This window comes from Mustela nigripes, chromosome 17 (assembly GCF_022355385.1).
Source record: "Mustela nigripes isolate SB6536 chromosome 17, MUSNIG.SB6536, whole genome shotgun sequence".
NCBI lineage: Eukaryota > Metazoa > Chordata > Mammalia > Carnivora > Mustelidae > Mustela > Mustela nigripes.
In genome coordinates this window covers 16,683,200-16,705,697 of record NC_081573.1, presented here as the reverse complement: position 1 = coordinate 16,705,697, position 22,498 = coordinate 16,683,200, and the positions used below count along the sequence as shown (strand labels likewise).

The 22,498-nt window shown below is 38.9% G+C and overlaps 1 protein-coding gene and 1 long non-coding RNA gene across 3 annotated transcripts in view; one reads left to right on the top strand and one right to left on the bottom strand.

Moving 5' to 3' along the window:
- The window catches only part of LOC132005620 (uncharacterized), a 76,662-nt gene extending 74,620 nt beyond the window's left edge, over positions 1–2,042 (bottom strand). Inside the window, exon 1 of one of the 2 annotated variants that reach the window (XR_009400854.1) lies at positions 1,903–2,042. This is a non-coding gene — a long non-coding RNA (uncharacterized LOC132005620). The remainder of the gene's footprint in view (positions 1–1,902) is intronic. The other variant, XR_009400853.1, reaches the window with a different exon arrangement.
- Positions 2,043–2,467: 425 nt separating this feature from the next.
- Positions 2,468–21,361, top strand: ZNF260 (zinc finger protein 260). Its single transcript, XM_059382969.1, has 3 exons — positions 2,468–2,562; positions 5,252–5,461; positions 15,123–21,361. Exon 3 carries the CDS (start codon positions 15,510–15,512, stop codon positions 16,818–16,820), a length of 1,311 nt encoding a protein of 436 aa, XP_059238952.1. The 5' UTR covers positions 2,468–2,562; positions 5,252–5,461; positions 15,123–15,509; the 3' UTR covers positions 16,821–21,361.
- The last annotated feature ends 1,137 nt before the right edge of the window (positions 21,362–22,498 follow it).

Here is a 22,498-nt window from a genome sequence, read left to right as displayed (position 1 = left end):
GTGATCTGTCTGTCAAATAAATAAATAAAATCTTAAAAAAAAAAAAATAGCCAGGATATGAAAGAAGCCCAAGTGTCCACTGATTGTGAAAGGAAAAAGAATAATTCATACAATGAATTATTATTCCACCACAATAAAAGAATGAAATCTTGCCATTTGCAAGGACATGGAGGGAGCTAGAGAGTGTAATGCTAAGTGAAATAAGTTATAGACAAATACCATATGATTTCACTCATATGTGGAGTTTAAGTGAGCAAAGGGGAAAAACAAACACAAGCCAAGAAACAGAATATTAACTATAAACAAGAAACTGACGGTTACCAGAGAGTAAGAGGTTTGGGTGGGGGAAGAGGAGAATAAATTGTTGGAAACAGGTGATGGGAATTAAGGAGTGCATGTGTGATAAGCGCCCCCATGAGATTATAATAAAAAAACTACATTCTCAAAGACTTTTCAATTATGTGATGTTACAGTACCACTTAAACGAAAATATGGATATATGTGTGTATATGAATCTACATGTTTATATATGTATATAAGTACAACCAATATACTCAGCACTCAATAAAATGTACTATTTGTGTGGGCCAGGGTTGCTCAGTCTGCTAAGCAACCCACTCTTGGTTTCCCTCCGTCTTGGTCTCAGGATCCAGGATCCAACCCTGCCTCCTGCTCCACGCAAAAAACGAGAGTAGGCTTGAGACTCTCTTTCTCTCCCGCTGCCCCTCTCCCTCCCCCATTTGTGATTTGTGCGCACTTGCGCTCTCGCTCTCTCTCTTTCTCTCTCATAAATCTTTTAAAATAAATAAAAATGTACTATTAGCTATATTAATTTTAAAAAATTGGGAGTGCAAGGAAAATATTTTCTAAGAGAAACAAGAGGTTTCAGGTAGGAGCGCCTGGGTGGCTCAGTGGGTTAAAGCCTCTGCCTTCGTTTCAGGTCAGGTCATGATCCCAGGGTCTTGGGATGGAGCCCCGCATCGGGCTCTCTGCTCAGCAGGGAGCCTGCTTCCCCCTCTCTCTCTGCCTGCCTCTCTGCCTACTTGTAATCTCTGTCAAATAAATAAATAAAATCTTTAAAAAAAAAAAAGGTTTCAGGTAACTTGATGAGTCTTTGTTAGGCCTTCACCAAGAAAGAAAAAAAATCAAGTCTGAAAAAATAAAGCATTTCGGAGATAAAGAGAAAATACTAAGTCACCTTAAACCTAAGTTTTAATTGTCACAACAATTATTTCCTCCTCCAACGGAGACCTTTTTTGGAGAAGGATAGAGACGGGGAAGGAGACAGCAGACCATTCTAGGGACCCGGATGAGAAAGTCAACTGGTTACACCTGCCACACGTCACCCCTAGCCATGAGAGGAAACCAGAGCTTCCAAATCAATCTCAGGGTCAGAGAGAAGAGTCAAGGCCTTCACCGTCAAGGGCCAGAGGCTTCTTGTCTTTGCTCCCATATATGATTATGTGTGACACAGTCACCAACACAATCTCCCCAAATTCACACAGTGCTGCTCAGTTGCACACCCACTACTAGACACAAATCACACCCTGCGTCACAACACCCTCCCTTCCCTTCCCACACAGCGCTCCACAGTTACAATACCCACGGCGGCTCAGTCACACAGCTCATTATGCTAGCACAAAAAGTGGAATACCAGGTCACACAGTCACAAGGGCATAACCACTACAGGGAACACAGTCACAGGTAACCCCCAACCACAGTGTTACACACGGTCACACATGAACAATCATACCACGGGGACTCACAGCGTTATGATACGCTAATCCACCCCCGCACACACGGTATCACACACATTCACAGTCGCACAATACACACATCACTTGACAGTCACAAAATTACACCACCGCCCCTCCTCAGCCCCTTCTGCCCTAACAGACTTACTTAACACCCAGTCTCGGTCCCGGCGCCAGGCTCTGGGCTTTTTTCAACCCCTGCCTCCTCTGCAACGTATTTGTGGCCAAAGCGCGCAGCTGAAAGACCGCAGCTCTCGTCTAAATACCGCTCAGCTCAAAGCCGCCCGCCTCCCTGTGGGGAGGAGCGATGGACGCGCAATGCCTCCTGGGAAAATTAGTTAAGCTCCGCACTAGCTATGGAGAAGGTAGCGGGCTTGAGTCGTGCGGGAGAGTCCGCCCGACCCTCGCCCACCCTGAACTGCGCCCGGAAATGTTTCGGTCTTACACCTTGGCTCCTACTTGGAGTGAGCCCGACATGCTTGGACTGAGTTTATTAAACCCCAAGGCACACCACTGCCCTCTCCCAAAGGTAGAGTTAAAAGACGTAGATTATTAAACTGCGTCCTCTGACTCAGGGAGACAGTCCCACAAACTGGCGCAGGAAAAAAAGCGCGAAAAGCGCGCTCGAACCCCTGGAACTTATGGGAAATGTAGTCTGTAGTCAGAAAAGCGGAGGACCGGCCAATACCGACAGTTTCTGTCCGGTACTGAGCCCGGCCGAGCCCAGGAGACCTCTGGGAGTGCTAGCCAGCCCAAGGAGTGCGCAGGCGCAGACTTTGTGGCTCGCCATAGTCGTCTTTGTCTGCGGGTGAGTGCGGTTTCGGCCTCGCAAGGCGCAGATCTGGGCGTGGGGCCTGGGGTTCTGGGCTCAGAATGCGGTTAGGGAGGCTGTCGGGGAGGATTCTTAGAACCCGCGATAGGGCTGGGGTAGCTGAAGGGGAGGAATCGCTTTCTGTGACGTGAGCAGTGTTCAAAGCCTGCGCGGATGGGGGCAGGGGCACAGGAGGAAACTGGGGCGAGTTCGCGGGTGGGTTATGGAGGGTGGGAGAAGGTTGTAGGGGTATAACTGGCGTGAGAATTGTGTGGTTCCAAGTTTGTGAGGATGGATGGCATGGTGAGCTTTATGGGGTAGCAACCTCAATCTCACTTTTCTCGTTTCTAAAATAATGATAAAGACGTATCTTTCCGGAGTATCCATTTTTCTGAAAGAAAGGAAAATAGCTAAGACATCAAGAGAGAATAATTTTTAAAGCAATTTTTATATAAAGGCAGGCTCATTGTGGAGTAGGAAACAAAATCAGGATTAACAATTTTTTAAAGTAAATATTTCCGAAAAACTTGTTACTGAATTACTAGACTCCCCCTGTGCATGGACTTTTCGTAATTCTTTGGAGGAACTTTGTTGAGGCAGCTTTGAGAAGCCCTGGACTAAGGAGGAGCTTTAAGAGCTAGTTTCTAGTAGTGTAGACAGCACAGAATTGTGAAGGATGTTATCCTGTCTTTGGTGCATAGATAACAAGTAACTGATTTAAGACCTCTTTGTTTCTTAGCGACATGGCAGTGACTCGTAATTTGACCAGGTTTTCCCCAGACCAAATGGCCTTTGTAAATGTAATGAAACAAATTTTCTTCTATCGAGAACGACACTTTCTTTCAGTATTCTATCACACTTAACATAACTTTCAATAAAATGAAAAAGTATCACGGTACAAAAACTCAAATATGCACAAATAATATCTTTGGTATATACAAAAAGTAATCAGTAATATTTATGAAGACAGTACTTTATTTACAATAGCAACAAATCAGACGAAGCACCTTGGGATAAACAAGAAATATATAAAATCCATATAACACTAAACCCAAAAGACGACTTGAGCAAATGGAAATACATGTTATATCTTAGATTTTAAAAGTCTGCAAGGTTATTTTGTTTCGTGAAGAAAGCTAAGTGCCTCTTTGGTAATATGTAATATACTACCTTTTTATTAAGTGGGAATAAGAATGTGTATTTCTAGTTGCATAAAAAAACTTCTGAAGTTTACACAGAAAATAAAAAAGGTTGATGAGGAGGGAAATTGAACAGCTAGGGCAAGGCTTAGAAACACATTTTTGCTTGCCTCTTTGTAGATTCCCATTTTTAACTGGAATGGAGAAATGAGGTTTCTGTGTTCACTCCATTACTTTTCAGTTGTTTAGCACTGTCTCATTTTTGAATGTTTCCTTGACTTCCAATATACTACTCATTTGAATAATTCCAGTCAAAACCAAGGAATAACCATTCCCTCAAAAAAAGCTCTATTAGCAACTTTTGTTTCTGTTTGTCCCTTAATTATTAGTGTTCCTAATTTTCTCACTTTTATATATATATATATATATATATATATATATATATTATTTATTTATTAGCCCTCTATGAACAAAATTCCATTGCTTTGGCCTCACGTGTTAGGTGACTAACAAATGTCCATTCCTGTTTGAGCCAAATCCTGAGCTACTTACTCATATAGCCAAATTAACTAATGGACAGCTCCACCTTTATGTTGCCCAGGAACTTCAAACTCTTTATGCCCAAAATGTTAGCACTGATATCTCCTGCCTCCATCCAGTTCCCCTTTGTATTATCTGTTTTGTCAGTTCATAACACTGTCCAGCCAGATTCGAAGCCTTTTATATTTGAGTAAGGGAAGAGCTTTTGAGTAAGTCTGATTCTTGTCTGTCATAACCCATTACAAATTGGAGGCCCAGATTTCTTACACAAAATAAATGATAAATATGTATGTTTGCTGAATCAGTGAAGGACCATGTAATTACAGAGCATTTATAATATTTAATTCCTCCTAGAGTAACATATAACCTAGGTAAAGTATTAGGCAGCTAAAAATTTTAAGAGCTCTGATCATGAAGAATACATGAATAACTTCCTTTACATTTTATCCATATCATTTAAGGTTGATGACTTCAGATTTATGAGAACAGTGTTTTTATAGGGGAAAATGATCAAAACTGTGACTATTCAGTCAGGAGCAAGGCCACAAGTGGTACCTATTCCAAGATACCTGTTAAGGTTGTAATTCTGTAGAACTCTTAACAACTCAGTCTTGTAATTTCTCTGTATCGCCTAAATCCCTGAAAATGATGTTTCCCATTTCTGAAATGTGTGGAGCCTTTTTAAAAAAAAATTATTTATTTATTAGAGAGCACACACACACACAAGCAGGGGGAAGGGACAGAGGGAGAGGAAGAAGCAGGCTCCCCAAAGAGCAGGGAGCCCGATGTAGACTCAATTCCAGGACTCTGAGATCATGACCTGAGCTGAAGGCTGGTGCTTAATCGAATGAGCCACCCAGGCACCCCTGTGTGGGGCCTTTAAATGGCATGATGGCTTTGGCCTGGGATGCAGAGTATAAATACTCTATTTTTCCATGTGCACACATGTATGCGTATGCACCAGCTTCTCAGCCAAAGAGTCATTATTACTTTGTTCTTTTTCACAGGCCCTCTTCCTCGTGCATCCACAGGAACTGCACTTGCCTTGTCCTTTAAAACTTCCAGGAGTCCTATGGCCTCAACCTGAATTATGGGATGCTGCTTTGACCCTCAACAATAATGTCCAAGTCCTGTGTCACTGTGTTGGAAGTTTAAGGTGCCAGTTTAACAAGATCAATGGATGTCTGAGAGAGAAATGTGAAGGAGGTGCTATCCAGGTGAGTAAGAAAGAACCCACCAGGTATCAATGGGATAAAGGCTCATTAGAGTTACTCAACCTGCAACCTCTGAAAATTTTTTTGAGGCCATTGTCTTATCAGCCCTTATCTTTTGGAGTAACAATTGCTGAAATTCTTTAGATATCTAAATAACATTTCCAGATACACTTGCTTATCAGTGCTTTTTTTCTCTCAGATTCTAGGGGACTGGTTGCCCCTCTAACCTCTCTTCTGGATGCCAGCCTCTTCATTTATAGTCTCAGTTTGATAAATTTTACAACTTACACGTTGTGTTCTCCCTTTCACTAACATTCTTCATTTTTTACTTCTCTTTAGATATCTAGACTCCTTCCCTTAAGCATTCAGTCATCTTGCCAAGGATTACAAGATCTGTATCTGTCAAATCTTAGCATGTAGATTCTTTTCTTTAAAATTAAACTTACTCCAGATGCCTTGGCAGCTTAGGCGGTTATCATCCAACTCTTGATTTTGGCTCGGGTTATGGTCTCAGGGTCATGGGATAGGACCAGCATTGGACTCCATGCTGGACATGGAGCCTGCCTGGGAGGGAGTTTCCTCTCTCTCCCTCTCCCCGCCCATCCCCTGCTTGCTCTTTCTCTCTTAGAAAAAAAAAATTCTAATAAAATTTAACTTTCTGTCATTTCTCCCTACTTCCATTGTTATATTTCTCAGAGTTGAATTTTACCCTCTTATCCTATTTTGTTTTTTAAAATTAATTTATTTAATTTAAATAAATAGAGATTTTATTTATTTATTTATTTATTTATTTGACAAAGAGAGACACAGCGAGAGAGGGAACACAAGCAGAGGCAGTGGGAGAGGGAGAAGCAGGCTTCCCACTGAGCAGGGAGCCCTATGTGGGGCCTGATCCCAGGACGCTGGGATCATGACCTGTGCCGAAGGCAGACACTTAATGACTGAGCCACCCAGGTTCCCCTATCCTATTTCTTATTCTCTTCCTACCTCCAGCTATCATAGCACAACATTTCTCCCCCTCTTCCTTTTTGACAATATAAGCAGGCTCAGAAATTTGTCCTGACATCCTATGAATTCACCTCTCTGTTACTTTTAAAAATAAGTAATAATATTCTCTTTAAAATCCAATACAGGGGCGCCTGGGTGGCTCCATAGGTTAAAGCCTCTGCCATCTGCTCAGGTCATGATCCCAAGGTCCTGGAATCGAGCCCTGCATCGGGCTCTCTGCTCATCAGGGAGCCTGCTTCCTCCTCTCTCTCTGCCTGCTTCTCTGCCTACTTGTGATCTCTATCAAATAAATAAAATCTTTAAAAAAAATAAATTTTAAAAAATCCAATACATATACTCAATAGAAAAGTAAAATAATGGATATGTCTTCTCAATCCTGGCCCTTACTTCTCCTTTTCTGTTCCCCAGAAGCAGCCACTATTAACTGTGTATTCTTCTAAATGTGTTTATGAGTATACAAGGAGGCTTTCAAGCAGAACAATAACATGATTTAACTGTGACAAGAATAAACAGCTGTTGCTGTGTTGAGAAGAGTTACAAAGAGGTGAAGGCAAAAGTAGAACAATGAGGAGCCTGTTAAATAGTCCAGTCAAGGCATGATGTGGCTTACACTTTGGTGGTCCTAGTGAGTGAGGATTATGAGAAATGGCCAGATCCTAACCATATTTTGAAGATAAAGCCAACAGGATGTGGAGATGTAATAGGTGTGTGATCTAGGAGACAGTTGTTCAAGGCTTGAGCAACTGGGAAAATGAGGTTGCTATTTAATGAGATGAGAAGAATTTAGAGGGAGTTCATTTGGGAGAACAGGAGTTTGGTCTGGGGCAGGGTAAAACAGACCCCTGTTAGATATCCAAGTGCAGATTTTGAGTGGAGAGTGGATATGTGAATCAGTTGAGGGAAGAGGTCCAGACTAGTGTTTAAATATTTTCAAAATATTATATCAGAATGCACAAATGTCAAGCAAACTCTTAACTATATTATGTGGAGGGGCGCCTTAGTGGCTCAGTGGGTTGGGGCCTCTGCCTTCAGCTCAGGTTATGATCCCAGCATAATGGAATCGAGCCCCAAGTTGGGGGTCTCTGCTTAGTGGGGAGCCTGCTTCCTCCTCTTTCTCTCTGCCTGCTTCTCTGCCCACTTGTGATCTCGGTCTGCCAAATAAATAAATAAAATCTTTAAAAAAAAAACATGTTCTGTGGAAATGGTGACCTGTTAGAGCAGGGGTTGGCAAACTATATACTAGTACGTGCTTTTGTGAATATCGAAACATGGCCATCTATGGTGCATCTTGTCCATTCATTTTTTTATTGTCTGTGACTACTTTCTGCTACCACAAATGCTTGAGTTGAGCCAGGCATCGGCAGATACATGATATTGTAAAGCATGCAACTAAAAAGTGTATCAGTCATGGTAAAGCTAAGTGACTATAATAAACCCTAAATGTACTGCTTTAAGGAATGTAAGAATTGATTTCCTGGTCATATAACAGTTAAGGTGGTGAGTAATGAAGAGCTGCATGGTGGCTTTGGTCTTTGCGGTTCTTTAAGGATCAAGATTTCTTCCAGGTTGTCTCTTTTATCATTCACTTGTGGTTGAAACAGGATCAACAGTGCATTCCTGGTCACAGCCAGGTGGAGGAGGAAGAAATCATCATATAGGGCCAAGAGGTCAATAAACTTTTTCTGTAAAGGTCCAGATAGTAAATATGTAAGGCTTTGTAGACCATAGGATTTCTGCTGCGACTACCCAGATCAGACATAACAGCACAAAAGTAGTTTGCTTAGCATTAGATTATCTTGATTTCTATTTTGAAAATATTTTTAAACCACAAGTTAAATGCTATTGAAAGAACCATTTTGCCTAGTTTTCAGATGATGTTGCTTAGTTCAGTTCAGAATTTTACAGTATGAGGGGCACCTGGGTGGCTAGGTCAGTTAAGGGTCCGACTCTTGATGTTGGCTCAGATCTTGATCTTGTGGTGAGTTCGAGCCCTGCGTTGGGCTCCACACTCAGTAAAGAGCCAACTTAAGATTCTCACTCTTTCTTTCCCCCTTAGCTCGCTCTGTTTTGCTCTCTAAAATAAATCTTTAAAAAAAATTTACAGTATTGGGATGCCTGGGTGGCTCAGTTGGTTAAGCGGCTGCCTTCGGCTCAGGTCATGATCCCAGCATTCTGGGATCGAGTCCCGCATCGGGCTCCTTGCTCGGCAGGGAGCCTGCTTCTCCCTCTGCCTCTGCCTGCCATTCTGTCTGCCTGTGCTCGCTCTCTCCCCCTCTCTCTCTCTGATAAATAAATAAAATCTTTAAAAAAAAAAATTTACAGTATGAAAAACTCAATTCTGATCAATATGTATGAAGTATATTGATGTCATCCCTATAAAACTTCAAGGAGTTTTAGTTACCAAGATGTTATTCCTGTCTTCTTTTCCCTTTTTTTTCTTTGAAGATTTTTTTTCTTTGAAAGATTTTATTTATTTATTTGACGAGAGCGATCACAAGTAGGCAGAGAGGCAGGCAGAGAGAGGGGGAAGCAGGCTCCCCGCTGAGCAGAGAGCCTGATGTGGGGCTCAATCCCAGGACCCTGGGATCGTGACCTGAGCCAAAGGCAGAGGCTTAACCCACTGAGCCACCCAGGGACCCCTATAGTTTTTTTAATAGTTCTTTTTATTTTAGTTGTATTTATTGAGAGGAACAATATGGTTAGTATGGGTTCTCATATTTAATATTATGCATTCTATTTTAAATTTGACCTCATCTTTTTTATCCTTTACTATAGTATCTTTGATTTCCTTGTCTTGGATATAAATGTCTTTCCTTCTGAAAATTTGGAAAGCTTATTATATTTTATTATTTTATAATATTCTCTTGGTTGCCTTTACATTTGTAACTTTCTTAGTCTTCATCCTTCATTTCTTTAGCCCCCGCTAAGGAGTTATATGTATTTTATACATTAGTTTGTTTTCAGTCTCCCTCCTCTCTTTACCACACAGTTGGTGATTGCGATTATTATTCTAGTTTTAAACAGGATCAGCCGCATTCTTCTTACCTTCCCATCATATATATGAAATTGCATCTTTGTCTTTTTTTTTTTTTTTTAAGATTTTATTTATTTATTTGACAGAGAACACAAGTAGGCAGAAAGGCAGGCAGAGAGAGAGGAGGAAGCAGGCTCCCTGCTGAGCAGAGAGCCCGATGCGGGACTCGATCCCAGGACCCTGAGATCATGACCTGAGCCGAAGGCAGCGGCTTAACCCACTGAGCCACCCAGGCGCCCTGTCTTTTTTTTTTTTTTAAAGATTTTGTTTATTTATTTATTTGACAGACAGAGATCACAAGTAGGCAGAGAGGCAGGCAGAGAGAGAGGAGGAAGCAGGCTCTCTGCAGAGAGCCCGATGTGGGGCTCGATTCCAGGACTCTGGGATCATGACCTGAGCCGAAGGCAGAGGCCTTAACCCACTGAGCCACCCAGGCGCCCCGTATCTTTGTCTTTGATTGTGCAGTAATCCATCTATCAAAGTCCTATCCATGGTTTCCCCTTGAACTTCATTTTTTATTAAAATGTATCATTATCGGGACGCCTGGGTGGCTCAGTGGGTTAAAGCCTCTGCCTTTGGCTCAGGTCATGAACCCAGTGTCCTGGGATCGAGACCCACATCGGGTTGTCTGCTCCGCAGAGAGCCTGCTTCCTCCTCTCTCTCTCTCTCTCTGCCTGCCTCTCTGCCTACTTGTGATCTCTGTCTGTCAAATAAATAAATAAAATCTTAAAAAAATAATAATAATAAATAAAATAAAATGTATCATTATCACTTTCAGCCCAGTCTCTCTAATCTCTCTACTCCCATATCATATTATAGCTTCCAGAACAACAGGATCCTAACTACATACTCTTTTATATTTCTACTTCATGTTTAAGACACACATTAGAGCTCATTGAGAGAAAGGCCAGTATTTTATCCTTTGGATCTGCAGTCCTTAAGCACAAGCAAAATGATTATTAAATAATCAGTGATTGTTACAGAGCTTCAAGTATGGATTTATATTTTCAGCTTTATTGAGGTTTAATTTACATAAAAGTATATTATTTGATAAATTTGGTAATTGTATAGTCAAAAAACGTACACCGAAACAAACATGCAGAACAGATTCATCAACAGTTCTTTGTACCCTTTTGCAGTTGAACCATGCCCCCCCAATCCCTGGTGATCACTAATTGGCTTTATGTACAATAGCTTGCTATTTCTAGAATTTCAATATAAATGTGGTCATGTACTGCTTAATCGTTAACATTTAATTTAACTTTTTTGAAATTACTTCATATTGTATAGATTAATATTTCATTCCTTTTTATTGCTATTATTATAAGTATGGACATAATTTGTCTATCCATCAGTTGATAGACATTTAGATTATTTCCATTTTGGGCTATTATGAATAATGCCGTTATGAACATATTAAGTCTTTGTGCAAACATTCATATTAATTTTTCTTAAGTAAATGACTAGGAGTGGGATTGGTACATAGAATAGTAAGTGTATATTTAACTTTAAAAAACACTCAGATTGTGCTCCTAAGTAGTTGAACTATTTTTCATCCCCACCTACTACTCCCATCATTCAGAGTTCTAGTTGCTTCACAGTCTCACACTTGGTTTGGTAGTTTTTTAGCTTTAGCCATATTAGTGGGTGTGTAATGGATCTCACTGAGTTGTTTTTTTGTTTTTTTAAGATTTTATTTATTTATTGGAGAGAGAGACAGAGGGAGAATGAACAGGGGGTAGGGGCATAGTGACAAGCAGACTCCCCACTGATCAGGGAGACTGAGATGGGACTTGATCCCAGAATCCTGAGGTCATGACTTGAGCAAAAGGCAGACACTTAACCCACTAAACCTTGCTGGCACCCCTTACTGGGATTTTAATAGGCATTTCTGATCACTAGTTAAAATGAACGTCTAATATACTTCATCCATATATCTGATGTTGTAAAATGTCTGTTCTAGTCTTTTGCCCATTTTAAAAACTAGATTGTTTATCTTTTTGAGTTTTTTGTTAACTGTGTTTTTGAAGGGCATTAGTTTGTTTGTTTTTAAGATTTTTATTTATTTGACAGAGAGAGACACAATGAGAGAGGGAACACAAGCAGAGGGAGTGGAAGAGGGAGAAGCAGGCTTCCCACTGAGCAGAGAGCCCTATTTGGGGCTCGATCCCAGGACCCTGGGACTCTGGGATCATGACCTGAGCCGAAGGCAGACACTTAAGGACTGAGCCACCCAGGCACCCCTGAAGGGCATTAGTTTTTAATTTTGATGAAGTCTACCATTTTTTCTTTGTATATGAATAGTTTTAACACTTATTTGAGGTCTTTGTTTCAGTTTGAGTGAGTTTTTACATATGGCATAAAGGTTGAGGGCTTTTGTTTTCTAATTATGTAAATTATAGCATTGATATGAGGGATAATGTACTACTAGAGTCAGTTCTTGCAATGGTTTATAAGAAATTCAGGAGAGGCACCGGCTGGCTCAGTCCATAGAGCATGGGACTATGATCTCAGGTTTGTAAGTTTGAGCCCCACTTTGGGTGCATCAGGGTCCCTGCTCAGCAGGAAGCCTGCTTCTCCCTCTCCCATTCCTCCTGCTTGCGTTCCCCCCTCTCTCTCTCTCTCTCTCTGTCAAATAAATAAATAAATAAATTTCTAAAAGATTGCTTAAAAATAAAATCTTTAAGATAAAATCTTTCAAAAAAAGAAAAAATGAAGCTAAAATTTTGAGAGGGATAAGACAGATTAGGATCACATGGAAGATTTCCACTTAGTGGACAGGAAGCAATTATAAAATAAAAAGTTTCAAGGGAGGACAAGAAAACAGCTCTTCACAAAAGAGCTTTGGTGCCACTTATTTCAGGCATAATGAAAGGAAAGGAAAGGAAAACTGAAATTGATGGCAGTAACAGTTTCTGTATCTAGAAATGATAGTATCAATCATCAAAATACTGCAGTAAAGCAGATTTCAAAGCAAAAATGACTGTTTTCTGGCCTATTTTCCTTTTTTTCACTAAATCTATGTGTACTTTGTTTAGCCATGTGAAACTCCATTGCAACCAGATAAAAAGAGCAAAGTCTATAGTTACTGTACAATTATAGGTCAGTTCAAGTTGAAAGGCTCAAGTCAAGGACATCTCTATAGATATAACGAATTGGGGCCTTTAAAAGTGAAATAGGGGGTACCTGGCTGACTCAGTCAGAGCAGTGTACAACTCTTGATCTCAGGATTATGAGTTCGAGTCCCACGTGGGGTGTAGACATTAAATAAATAAATTTTTTTTTTTTAATGTGAAATAGGATTATAGTTTTATTTGCTCCATCCTTCCTGCCCCACATAGGCAACACTTTGATCTCATTTAACTGAGTCTACCGGTGTTTATTCCCACATTTTATACAGCTATTTTGCCTACTTTTGATTTAACCATTTTAAAACAATATCAGCTTGGGAGCAACTGGCTGGCTTAGTTGGTAGGGCATGTCACTCATGATCTCAGGGTTGTAAGTTTGAGCCTGACAATGGGTGGAGAAATTACATAAAAATAAAATACTTTAGGGGCACCTGGGTGGTACAGTTGGTTAAGTGTCCAACTCTTGGTTTCAGCTCAGGTAGGGATCGCAGGGTTCTGAGATCAAGCCCCCTGTCGGGCTCTACATTCAGTGTGGAGTCTGCTTAAGTTTCTTTTCTCCCTATGCCCCTCCCCATCTTTTCTTTCTCTCTAAAATAAATAAAATAAAATCTTTTAAAATACATCATTTATATATATAGTCAGATTGTTAACATGCAGGGATCCAGAAAATTTCCTGCATTCATTTTCCTTTGTATTTTCTCTGGAACTCCTTTAAGGAAATGTTGAACCTCCTCAATACCTCTACTAACCCACAAATTTCCAGTCATTATTTCTTTCTCCCTTTGTTCTTTGCATTCTTCCTTTTTTGATTCTGGGAGATTTCCTGGACTTTTTTCCCTCAAAGCTATTGAATTTTTTAGGTCAACATAATATTGTTTATTTGCAAAAAGCATTTCTGTAGGGGCGCCTGGGTGGCTCAGTGGGTTAAAGCCTCTGCCTTTGGCTCAGGTCATGATCTCAGGGTCCTAGGATCGAGCCCTGCATCAGGCTCCCTGCTCACTGGGGAGCCTGCTTCCCTCTCTCTCTCTTTGCCTGCCTCTCTGCCTACTTGTGATCTCTGTCAAATAAATAAATAAGATCTTTAAAAAAATACTTCTTTATAGAAGTTAATATGTCAGTGCTATACAACCTTTTAGCTTTCTGTAATACTAATTATAATATTGTATATGTGTTCTTTTGTTCCTTTTCTTGTTTTGTTTGTTTGTTTGTTTTGTTTTGTTTTTTCCTGTTTGTTTTGATCTATCTTTCACCTTAGGGCTTTCATCAAATTTTTGTGATCTTTAGTGCTATATTAATATTTAACAATGAGGTACCTGAAATATTACTGTAATCTGTGTGCAAGGTTGGGGCTTATAAAATGGTGGGCTTTGCTGTGCATCATTCAGTCAGATATTTAGATGTTTCTTTTATATGACTCCATATGTTAATATCTATAAATGTTTTCATGGTCTTCTCATTTGCCTGACACCAGCAACCACCAGCACTTCTAACAAGCAGCAGTAGAAAGGGGTTGGGGCCCTAGTCTGCATATGAACTTTTACTCATTACCTTCTTTTTTTTTTTTTTTTTTTAAGATTTTATTTATTTATTTGACAGAGAGAGATCACAAGTACACTGAGAGGCAGGCAGAGAGAGAGAGAGAGAGGGAAGCAGGCTCCCTGCTGAGCAGAGAGCCCAATGCCGGGACTCCATCCCAGGACCCCGAGATCATGACCTGAGCCGAAGGCAGCGTCTTAACCCACTGAGCCACCCAGGCGCCCTCATTACCTTCTTTTTAATATGTTACTGTGATCTTCTATGCCTGTCATCACTAAATTTGGAGCATCCCATTTATACCATTAGTTGCTGCTTTTATAATTTTTATAAGTCTCCCCTTCCATTTTCACCCAGTCTCTCCAGTTACAGAGCCTTTGTGTTGCCAGCTGTGTCCCAAATAACCTTGGTTCTAGGTGTCAGCCCCTTCTGCTGGCTTTCTATTTAAGTCATTCGATTCTGCTGTTAATTTACAGTTATTTGCTTTCTTTTCAAAATTTCCTAAAACTTTTCATCCACTGATATCTCCTCAACCTCTTAATGTTTATGAGCATATGCCCTTCATCTCTTAACTGTTATTTAATGGAGTTTCAGAAAGATACAGAATCTTATTTAATCACACATCCTTTTTTAATAATAATTCTTTTCATTTCCCTTCATTCCCTTCAATTCCCTTCATCCTATATAATAAAAGCAGTTTAAGCTACATGTATCTATGAATGTTATTTGTATCTATGCTTTCTTTTATAATGGTAGACTAGGTTTGAAATGAGTCTATTTTATAATACCACATTTCTGAAATTATATTAATAATACTGGGGAAAAAATCACAAGTAGAGTGATACTGATGATGATAACAGCTATTTTATTGAATTTTTACTACATGCTAGGCATGGTATGTTATTAGCTCTTTTCAATGATTCTTTTGTTGTTTGTTCTGTTTTGTATTCCCTTTTAGAAAAGGTCTGGGAAATATATGTCAATAAACACAACATGGAAGACATGTGAATTAAGTTTCCTCCTTCTCCATGGAAATACAGCTAAGAAGAAATTCAGAAAACCTGGGTAACAGAAAAGTATTTCCTCTAAACACAGACACTAATTTTTTAAGATTATATCTCTGTGTATGGGGTTCAGTTTAAGGAAGTTTAGAACATAGTTTATACTTCAGTGTAAGAGAAGTGATCTAAGAAAGATCGATTAAGAATACAATGATGTTATATATTTCATTCCAATCTGTAATTGTCTAGTCTCAGTATAAACAGTGCAAAGTCTTTCATCATAAATTCAACTTCATTAGCCACCTGAGGATTAATATTGGAGAGAAATCACATGAATTTGATGAATGTGGAAAAGTTTTATCTATGTCAAATGTCAAGAAATACTGAGGAATTCTTGTTGGAAAAAATATCTGTGCATGATAAGAATGTTGGAAAGCCTTCAGCCTGAAGCAGATCTCCTTCAGCATGATCAGATTCATAGTAGAGAGAAACCTCATGAATGCAATGAATGTGGAAAAACCTTTAGCCTGAAGCAAAACCTCATAGAGCATAAGAAAATGCATACTGGAGAAAAATCACATGAATGTACTGAATGTGGTAAAGTATTCTCTCGAGTCTCATCCCTTACTCTACATTTGAGAAGTCATACAGGAAAGAAACCATATAAATGTAATAAATGTGGAAAAGCCTTCAGCCGGAAAAGAAACTTCCTTTCTCACCAGAAACATCATACTGGAGAGAAACTTTATGAATGTGGGAAAGCTTCTATTCAGATGCCAGGTCTCATTAAACATCAGAGAAATAATACTGGAAACAAACCCTATGCATGTAAGGAATGTGGAAAAGCCTTCAGTGGCAAATCATATCTCACTGAGCATGAGAAAATTCATACGGGAGAGAAACCATTTGAATGTAATCAATGTGGAAGAGCCTTTAGCCAGAAGCAATACCTCATTAAACATCAGAATATCCACAGTGGAAAGAAACCCTTTAAATGTAACGAATGTGGAAAAGCCTTTAGCCAGAAGGAAAACCTCATCATCCATCAAAGAATACATACTGGAGAGAAACCATATGAATGCAAAGGGTGTGGGAAAGCTTTCATTCAGAAGTCTAGCCTCATTAGACACCAGAGAAGTCATACAGGAGAGAAACCCTATATATGTAAAGAATGTGGGAAAGCCTTCAGTGGCAAATCAAATCTCACTGAGCATGAGAAAATTCATATTGGAGAGAAACCCTATAAATGTAATGAATGTGGAACAATCTTTAGGCAGAAGCAATACCTCATTAAACATCACAATATTCATACAGGAGAGAAACCTTATGAATGTAATAAATGTGGAAAAGCCTTCTCTCGAATCACATCACTCATTGTACATGTGAGAATTCATACGGGTGATAAACCTTATGAATGTAAAATATGCGGGAAAGCCTTCTGTCAAAGCTCATCTCTTACTGTTCATATGAGAAGCCATACAGGTGAGAAGCCCTATGGTTGCAATGAATGTGGGAAAGCCTTCTCTCAGTTCTCAACTCTTGCTCTGCATATGAGAATCCATACTGGAGAAAAACCTTACCAGTGTAGTGAATGTGGGAAAGCTTTTAGCCAGAAGTCACATCATATTAGACACCAGAGAATTCATACTCACTAAAAGCTCTACGAATGCCTTGAATTTAGGAAAACTTTCATCAGAACTCACACTTTAAGGGTATACTGAAAATTCGTTTTACAATAAAGCGACGTGAATGTGGAAAATACTTCAACAACTCAAAATTTAAATACTAACAATTTTAGTAAGTATTGTAATATCATGAAAACCTCTATTCCCAGAACTCCCACAACAGACACTGTTAATGATGTACTTTTAGGAGCGATCTCATTAAGTACGGATCCAGTCATGAGCGCTAAGCAACATGGTTCTGGAAGGCCTCCCTGATGCATGAAGAGGTATAAAGATTTGACACTGAGAGACAAAATTGTCATTTTAAAAGTGTTTCACTACATATGTAATCAGAATTATTTGTTCTTGATTCATTTGTAGAAATCAGAGATTGGGACAGAATATTGTATTCAGAAACATGCATGCGTTTATAGGGAATTGTTAATTGATAGAGGTGTTTTCAAGGTTGGTAGGGAAATTAAATCATGGATGATTCAAAAAATGGTCTCAGGGTAACTGACTCTTCATGTGGAAAAATAATAGATCTCTGCTGTGGTAATACCTTAAAGTATTTATTATGAAATCCAAAAGTATCGAAGACTAAAATGCAAAAAGCAAAACTTCGTAATATAAGAATTTTGTAGGAGAATGTTTTAAAACCTTCGTGGAGTAGGAGGGAATTTCTAAAATAGATTCCAGGATACTCTCAAGTATACATGCATATCCCCAAGAAACCAATACATGTGTCTAGGGAGTCATGTATCTTTATGTTGAAGCATGAATTACATTAGCAAAAAAACTGGAAACAAATGTCTGTTGCTTGTGAAATGGATAAATAAAATGTGTTATAGGCACATAGCAGAATATTCTCTAGTAGTTAAGTATAACAGGTGATGTATATTTAAATATATTAACAGAGAAAGACCTGAAAAGTCATGTAGAGTTAAAACAACGAAGGGATAAATATAATCATAACTGTGAACTTGAATTAAATCAACACTAGCAAACACTAGTATTAAGTGTTGATTATGGATAAACATTTTTATGTAAAACTAAAGAATAGATTGGAAAGATACACACTCGAATTCCCAAAGGTGATTGCCTCTAGAAAGAATGGTAGTGGGAAAGAAATGGGACCAACCGTGGTAGTTAGATACTTCAGTTTTGTATCTAAATGTCTATCATAGGGGCGCCTGGGTGGCTCAGTTGGTTAAATACCTATCATTAAAAAAATTCTAAGTAAATATAACAAAATGTTAGTTACCTCTGGGTTGTGGTAATATATGTGTTCTTTTCTTTGTGATATTTCTGAAAATAAAAAAACATAGAGGTAAGAAAGCTGTACATGGAGTATATGTAATAATAGACTCCCAATCCCAGATAGATATTAATATTTTATAGGAAATATTTCTAAAATCATATCTTTACTGTAAGTCATTTCTTAAAATTGGGATGGTAGCTTAATTTAAATTTACTCTTGCATGTGACATCACTGATCTGTGTGATCTCTACTTAAAATTATAGCATGAATGTGCTACAGGTTGGTTGAGTTACACACATTTAAGGATCATGCCATTTAATAATACATGCACAGACTTGATATTAAGAATTGGTTTCTGCTGAAAATATTTATCAGAAACTTTAAAAGTACACATAACCAGAATTGGCATTAAGGATTTGGTGTTTTAAAATGAGGAAACCAAGTTACCCTTAAATTTTTAAATATGCCACTGAGTAAAATGTCAACTCTTGCATTTCACCTTCAGTTTTAACCTCACTTTTTTTTTCTATTCTGCTAGATATACTCAACCAATCCCCCATTTGTTTCCTTGCAGAAAATGGTGCTAAAAAAGGAGATCTGAGACCTAAACAATATTCTTATATTTGAAGCAAATCTTTTTGAGGGTTTTTGTTTACTTGGTCCCTTTCCACAACAGCTTGACATATAAAAAGTTGTTAGTGCTCTTTTCGAATAGTGATAAAAATGTGTAGCCAACATTCAAAGCTTAGGCATATTTCAAATATATCAGTTTCTTTTAAATTCAAAATAATGAAATGCTAATAGAACCATACCACTACACTGCTTGTTAGTGGTTTTGATGGTTGGTCTTGAGATAAGATTATAAATGCCAGGGAACTGATTTGTCTGGGGTAACATACCCAAATAACATGTATATCTACATGAATCTAAATTATCCTCTATTTTCTTCCATTCCTCAGTAAGCATTTCTCTCATATTTCTTAAGTGTTTTTGATTGCCTTTGAGCTTGTACAGCTTTGAAGTCACCAGAGCAACTAAGAACTCTCAGTTCAGACTAAACTAGGATTACCTTTTGGTGCCTATAGTTAGCTAGTGCCAGGGTGCAACAATGATTAGGATCATCACATAGAGTAAGATGAGTAATATCTGTGATACTGTATACTTTAAATTTACTCTGACATTCCCCTGTTGATTCAACTTTTTGGTAGTTACTTGTCACCACAAACAACACTATGGTAAATACTCTCAAAATCAGACTTAAATTTCAGATGTTTTTATTTCTGGGGGATAGGTTACAGGCAAGACATTGTTAGATCAAAGGACATAGGCTATTTTTTTAACTTTTATAGATGCTATCATTTTCAAAAACACAACTCTCCTTTAACCCTGCAACGGATGGTAACATACTACTTAAATTCATGTAACCACTTGCTCCTAGATTTGCTTCTTTGTTAATTTTCATATTGTTAGCTCTTTAATAGACATTAGGAATTGTCTAATTTTTGTTATAAAAATGATTTTTCCATAAAAATGCTCTAAATTTCTGTGTAACCAGATATGTATTAATTTTTTCTAAGCTTATGGGTTGGTTAAGAAGATACTTTAACCTCTAGATTGTCTATTTCTTAGGTTTTCTTGCAAGTTGTTTATTATTTGCTTTTTTCAATATGTAAATATTAATCCATTTAGAACTTAATTTTTAATGTCATTTGAAATGAGGATTCCTTGTTATTTTCTTCTGGATGGGTTTCCAGTTATACAAGCACAATTTGTTAAAATAACCCATCTACTTAGCAGCCAGTCACACAGTTCTGACACCAACTTGTGGTGTCCACCAGCAGCAATCATGGATTTGAACCAGCAATCAAAGAGAACAGGCTTTAACCCAGTTTATTATTAGCCTTGCCCTGACCAAAACAAACAAACAAACAAACAAAAACATAACTGCCTTCACAATACTGCAACTGCCCAAGCAAGCAGCACAAGCTTCCAGGGCCTCCGTGTGGCTCAGGGGAGAAAAGGTCAGAATGGGTGTGGTTCACCTAAGCGCTGGAGAACACTAACATTCTCATCCAGGACATCTTATGATAACCCACTACTGCATCCGTGTGGTGTGCCCCCATGCAGCACACCCAGTTGTAAGACTGATACCCACTTGAGCACAGTGAAACTGCTGCCTTGGTTTCCCAAGATTTATGATGCCTTATTTCCATAGGTTATCGATGTCTACATGCCAATTCACAGTTCTCCCCACCACCAACCAGGTACAAATGAGGAATCTACAGTAGCTGTTTTCATCAAGGAAACTGGTAGAAAGTCAAATCTAAGGTCATCTTTCCAGATATGGGTCAGTGGGAGAGGCCTGTTCTTAATTCCTCACCAACTCCATCCTTTTCTATTCAGCTGAAACTCAGCTATATAATCCTTTATCCAGATGATTTTTTCCTCATTCAACTGAAACTGCCTTGTACTTTCATTTATACCAAGACCTATTTCTGTATTCTCTTGTTTCACTAATCTATTTTTCTACTTCTATACTAATACCATATTAATAAGTTGGTTTAACATTAGCCTTACTGTATTTTGATACTGCGTAACAGACCAAGTCCTTGCCGTTTTTCATTGTTTTATTGGCTATTCTAAGTTTTCTTCCTATATAATTGAAGAGTGTGTTCTCAAAATACAAAAACCCTTTGATATTCTAGTTGGAACTGCATTAAATTTATATATTTATTTTGGGAGAAAGGACATTTGGATTTTAAGGCTTTCTGACCCAAATTGTAGTGTGCCTTTGCATTTGTTCAAACTGTAATCATGTCTTTCAGCATGAGGGTCCTAAATAAAGGGATTTGAATGCCATCCCTGCTTAATATTATATTTTAAAAACTTTGCTAGTTGCGTGAATGAGAAAAGTCCATATTATGGACTAAACGTTTGTAGCCCCCTCAGAATTCATACTTCAAAGCCCTGATCCCTAGTGTGATGGTATTTGGAGATGGGGCTCTTAGGAAGTAATTAGATTTAGATTAGGTCATGAGGGTGGGACACTCATGATGGGAACAGTACCCATATATAGAAGTGGAAGATAGAGATTATAAGAAGAGATTCTTTCTCCATGCATACACTGAGGAAAGGTCATGTGAGTGCAGCACAGTGAGAAAACAGCTGTCTACACCAGGCATTGGACCTTCACCAGGATTTGCCAGCACTTTGATCTTGGGATTTCCCAGCCTCTAGAACTGTAAGAAATAAATGTCTGTTGTTTAAACCACCCAGTCTATGGTATTTTGTTATAATGCCTGAACTCAGACAATCCCTTTCCTGCTTAATTCTCCTGTGCTCCTAGTATATGGTAAGACAAAAGCACTTTTCATTAGGAGAGTAAAATCCCAACTACATTATTAATAAGGTCTAATTTTTAGCAATTTATAAAACTTCCCCTACCTTACTCATTTAAAAATAAAAATTGGTGAAACAGTAAAAGTGAAAAATACAGTTCCGGGGGTGACATCTTGAAAATGTTGAACTAGGAATCATCAAGCTATCATTCCCTTACAGAAACTTAAAAAAGCCAAAAACTTCCTCTGTAGTACCTCTGGAAATTAGTCAGTGGTTTATACAAACAAGCAAATGCCCAAGCAAGTCAAAAGCCATTGTCAAATGTTAGTATCTTTTGTGTCATTTTTATTTTTGTGCCAACCCTCCCTGGCATGGTATTGATAATGGTCTTGAGCGGGTGGCAACCCAGTTTCCCCCTCAAATTGGAGGAAGCAGAGTGGACCATGTTTGTAAATTATTGTGTACATCCATTCTAACCTTTCTTTTTTTTTTTTTTTTTTTTAAAGATTTTATTTATTTATTTGACAGAGAGAAATCACAAGTACACTGAGAGGCAGGCAGAGAGAGAGAGAGAGAGAAGGAAGCAGGCTCCCTGCTGAGCAGAGAGCCCGATGCGGGACTCGATCCCAGGACCCTGAGATCATGACCTGAGCCGAAGGCAGCGGCTTAACCCACTGAGCCACCCAGGCGCCCTATTCTAACCTTTCTTGAGGATGCATGAAGGAAGGATGCAAGTACCATCTGTTTGACAATACTCAAAATGCAGGTGGGGAAAAGGAGTAGGCACTGCTCATAAAACCTACAAGATGGGGGCGCCTGGGTGGCTCAGTGGGTTAAAGCTTCTGTCTTTGGCTCGGGTCATGGTCTCAGGGTCCTGGGATCGACCCCCACATCGGGCTCTCTGCTCGGCAGGGAGCCTGCTTCCCCCTCTCTCTCTCTCTCTCTCTCTGCCTGCCTCTCTGCCTACTTATGATCTCTGTCAAATAAATAAACTCTTAAAAAAAAAAAAAAACCTACAAGACTGCAAATCCACGTCTGAATATAAGACTGGGCAAGTTGAGATGCACAG

Excerpts from the sequence above, each read along its gene's own strand:
- ZNF260 (XM_059382969.1), top strand. The coding sequence starts at position 15,510 with ATGTGGAAAAGTTTTATCTATGTCAAATGTCAAGAAATACTGAGGAAT.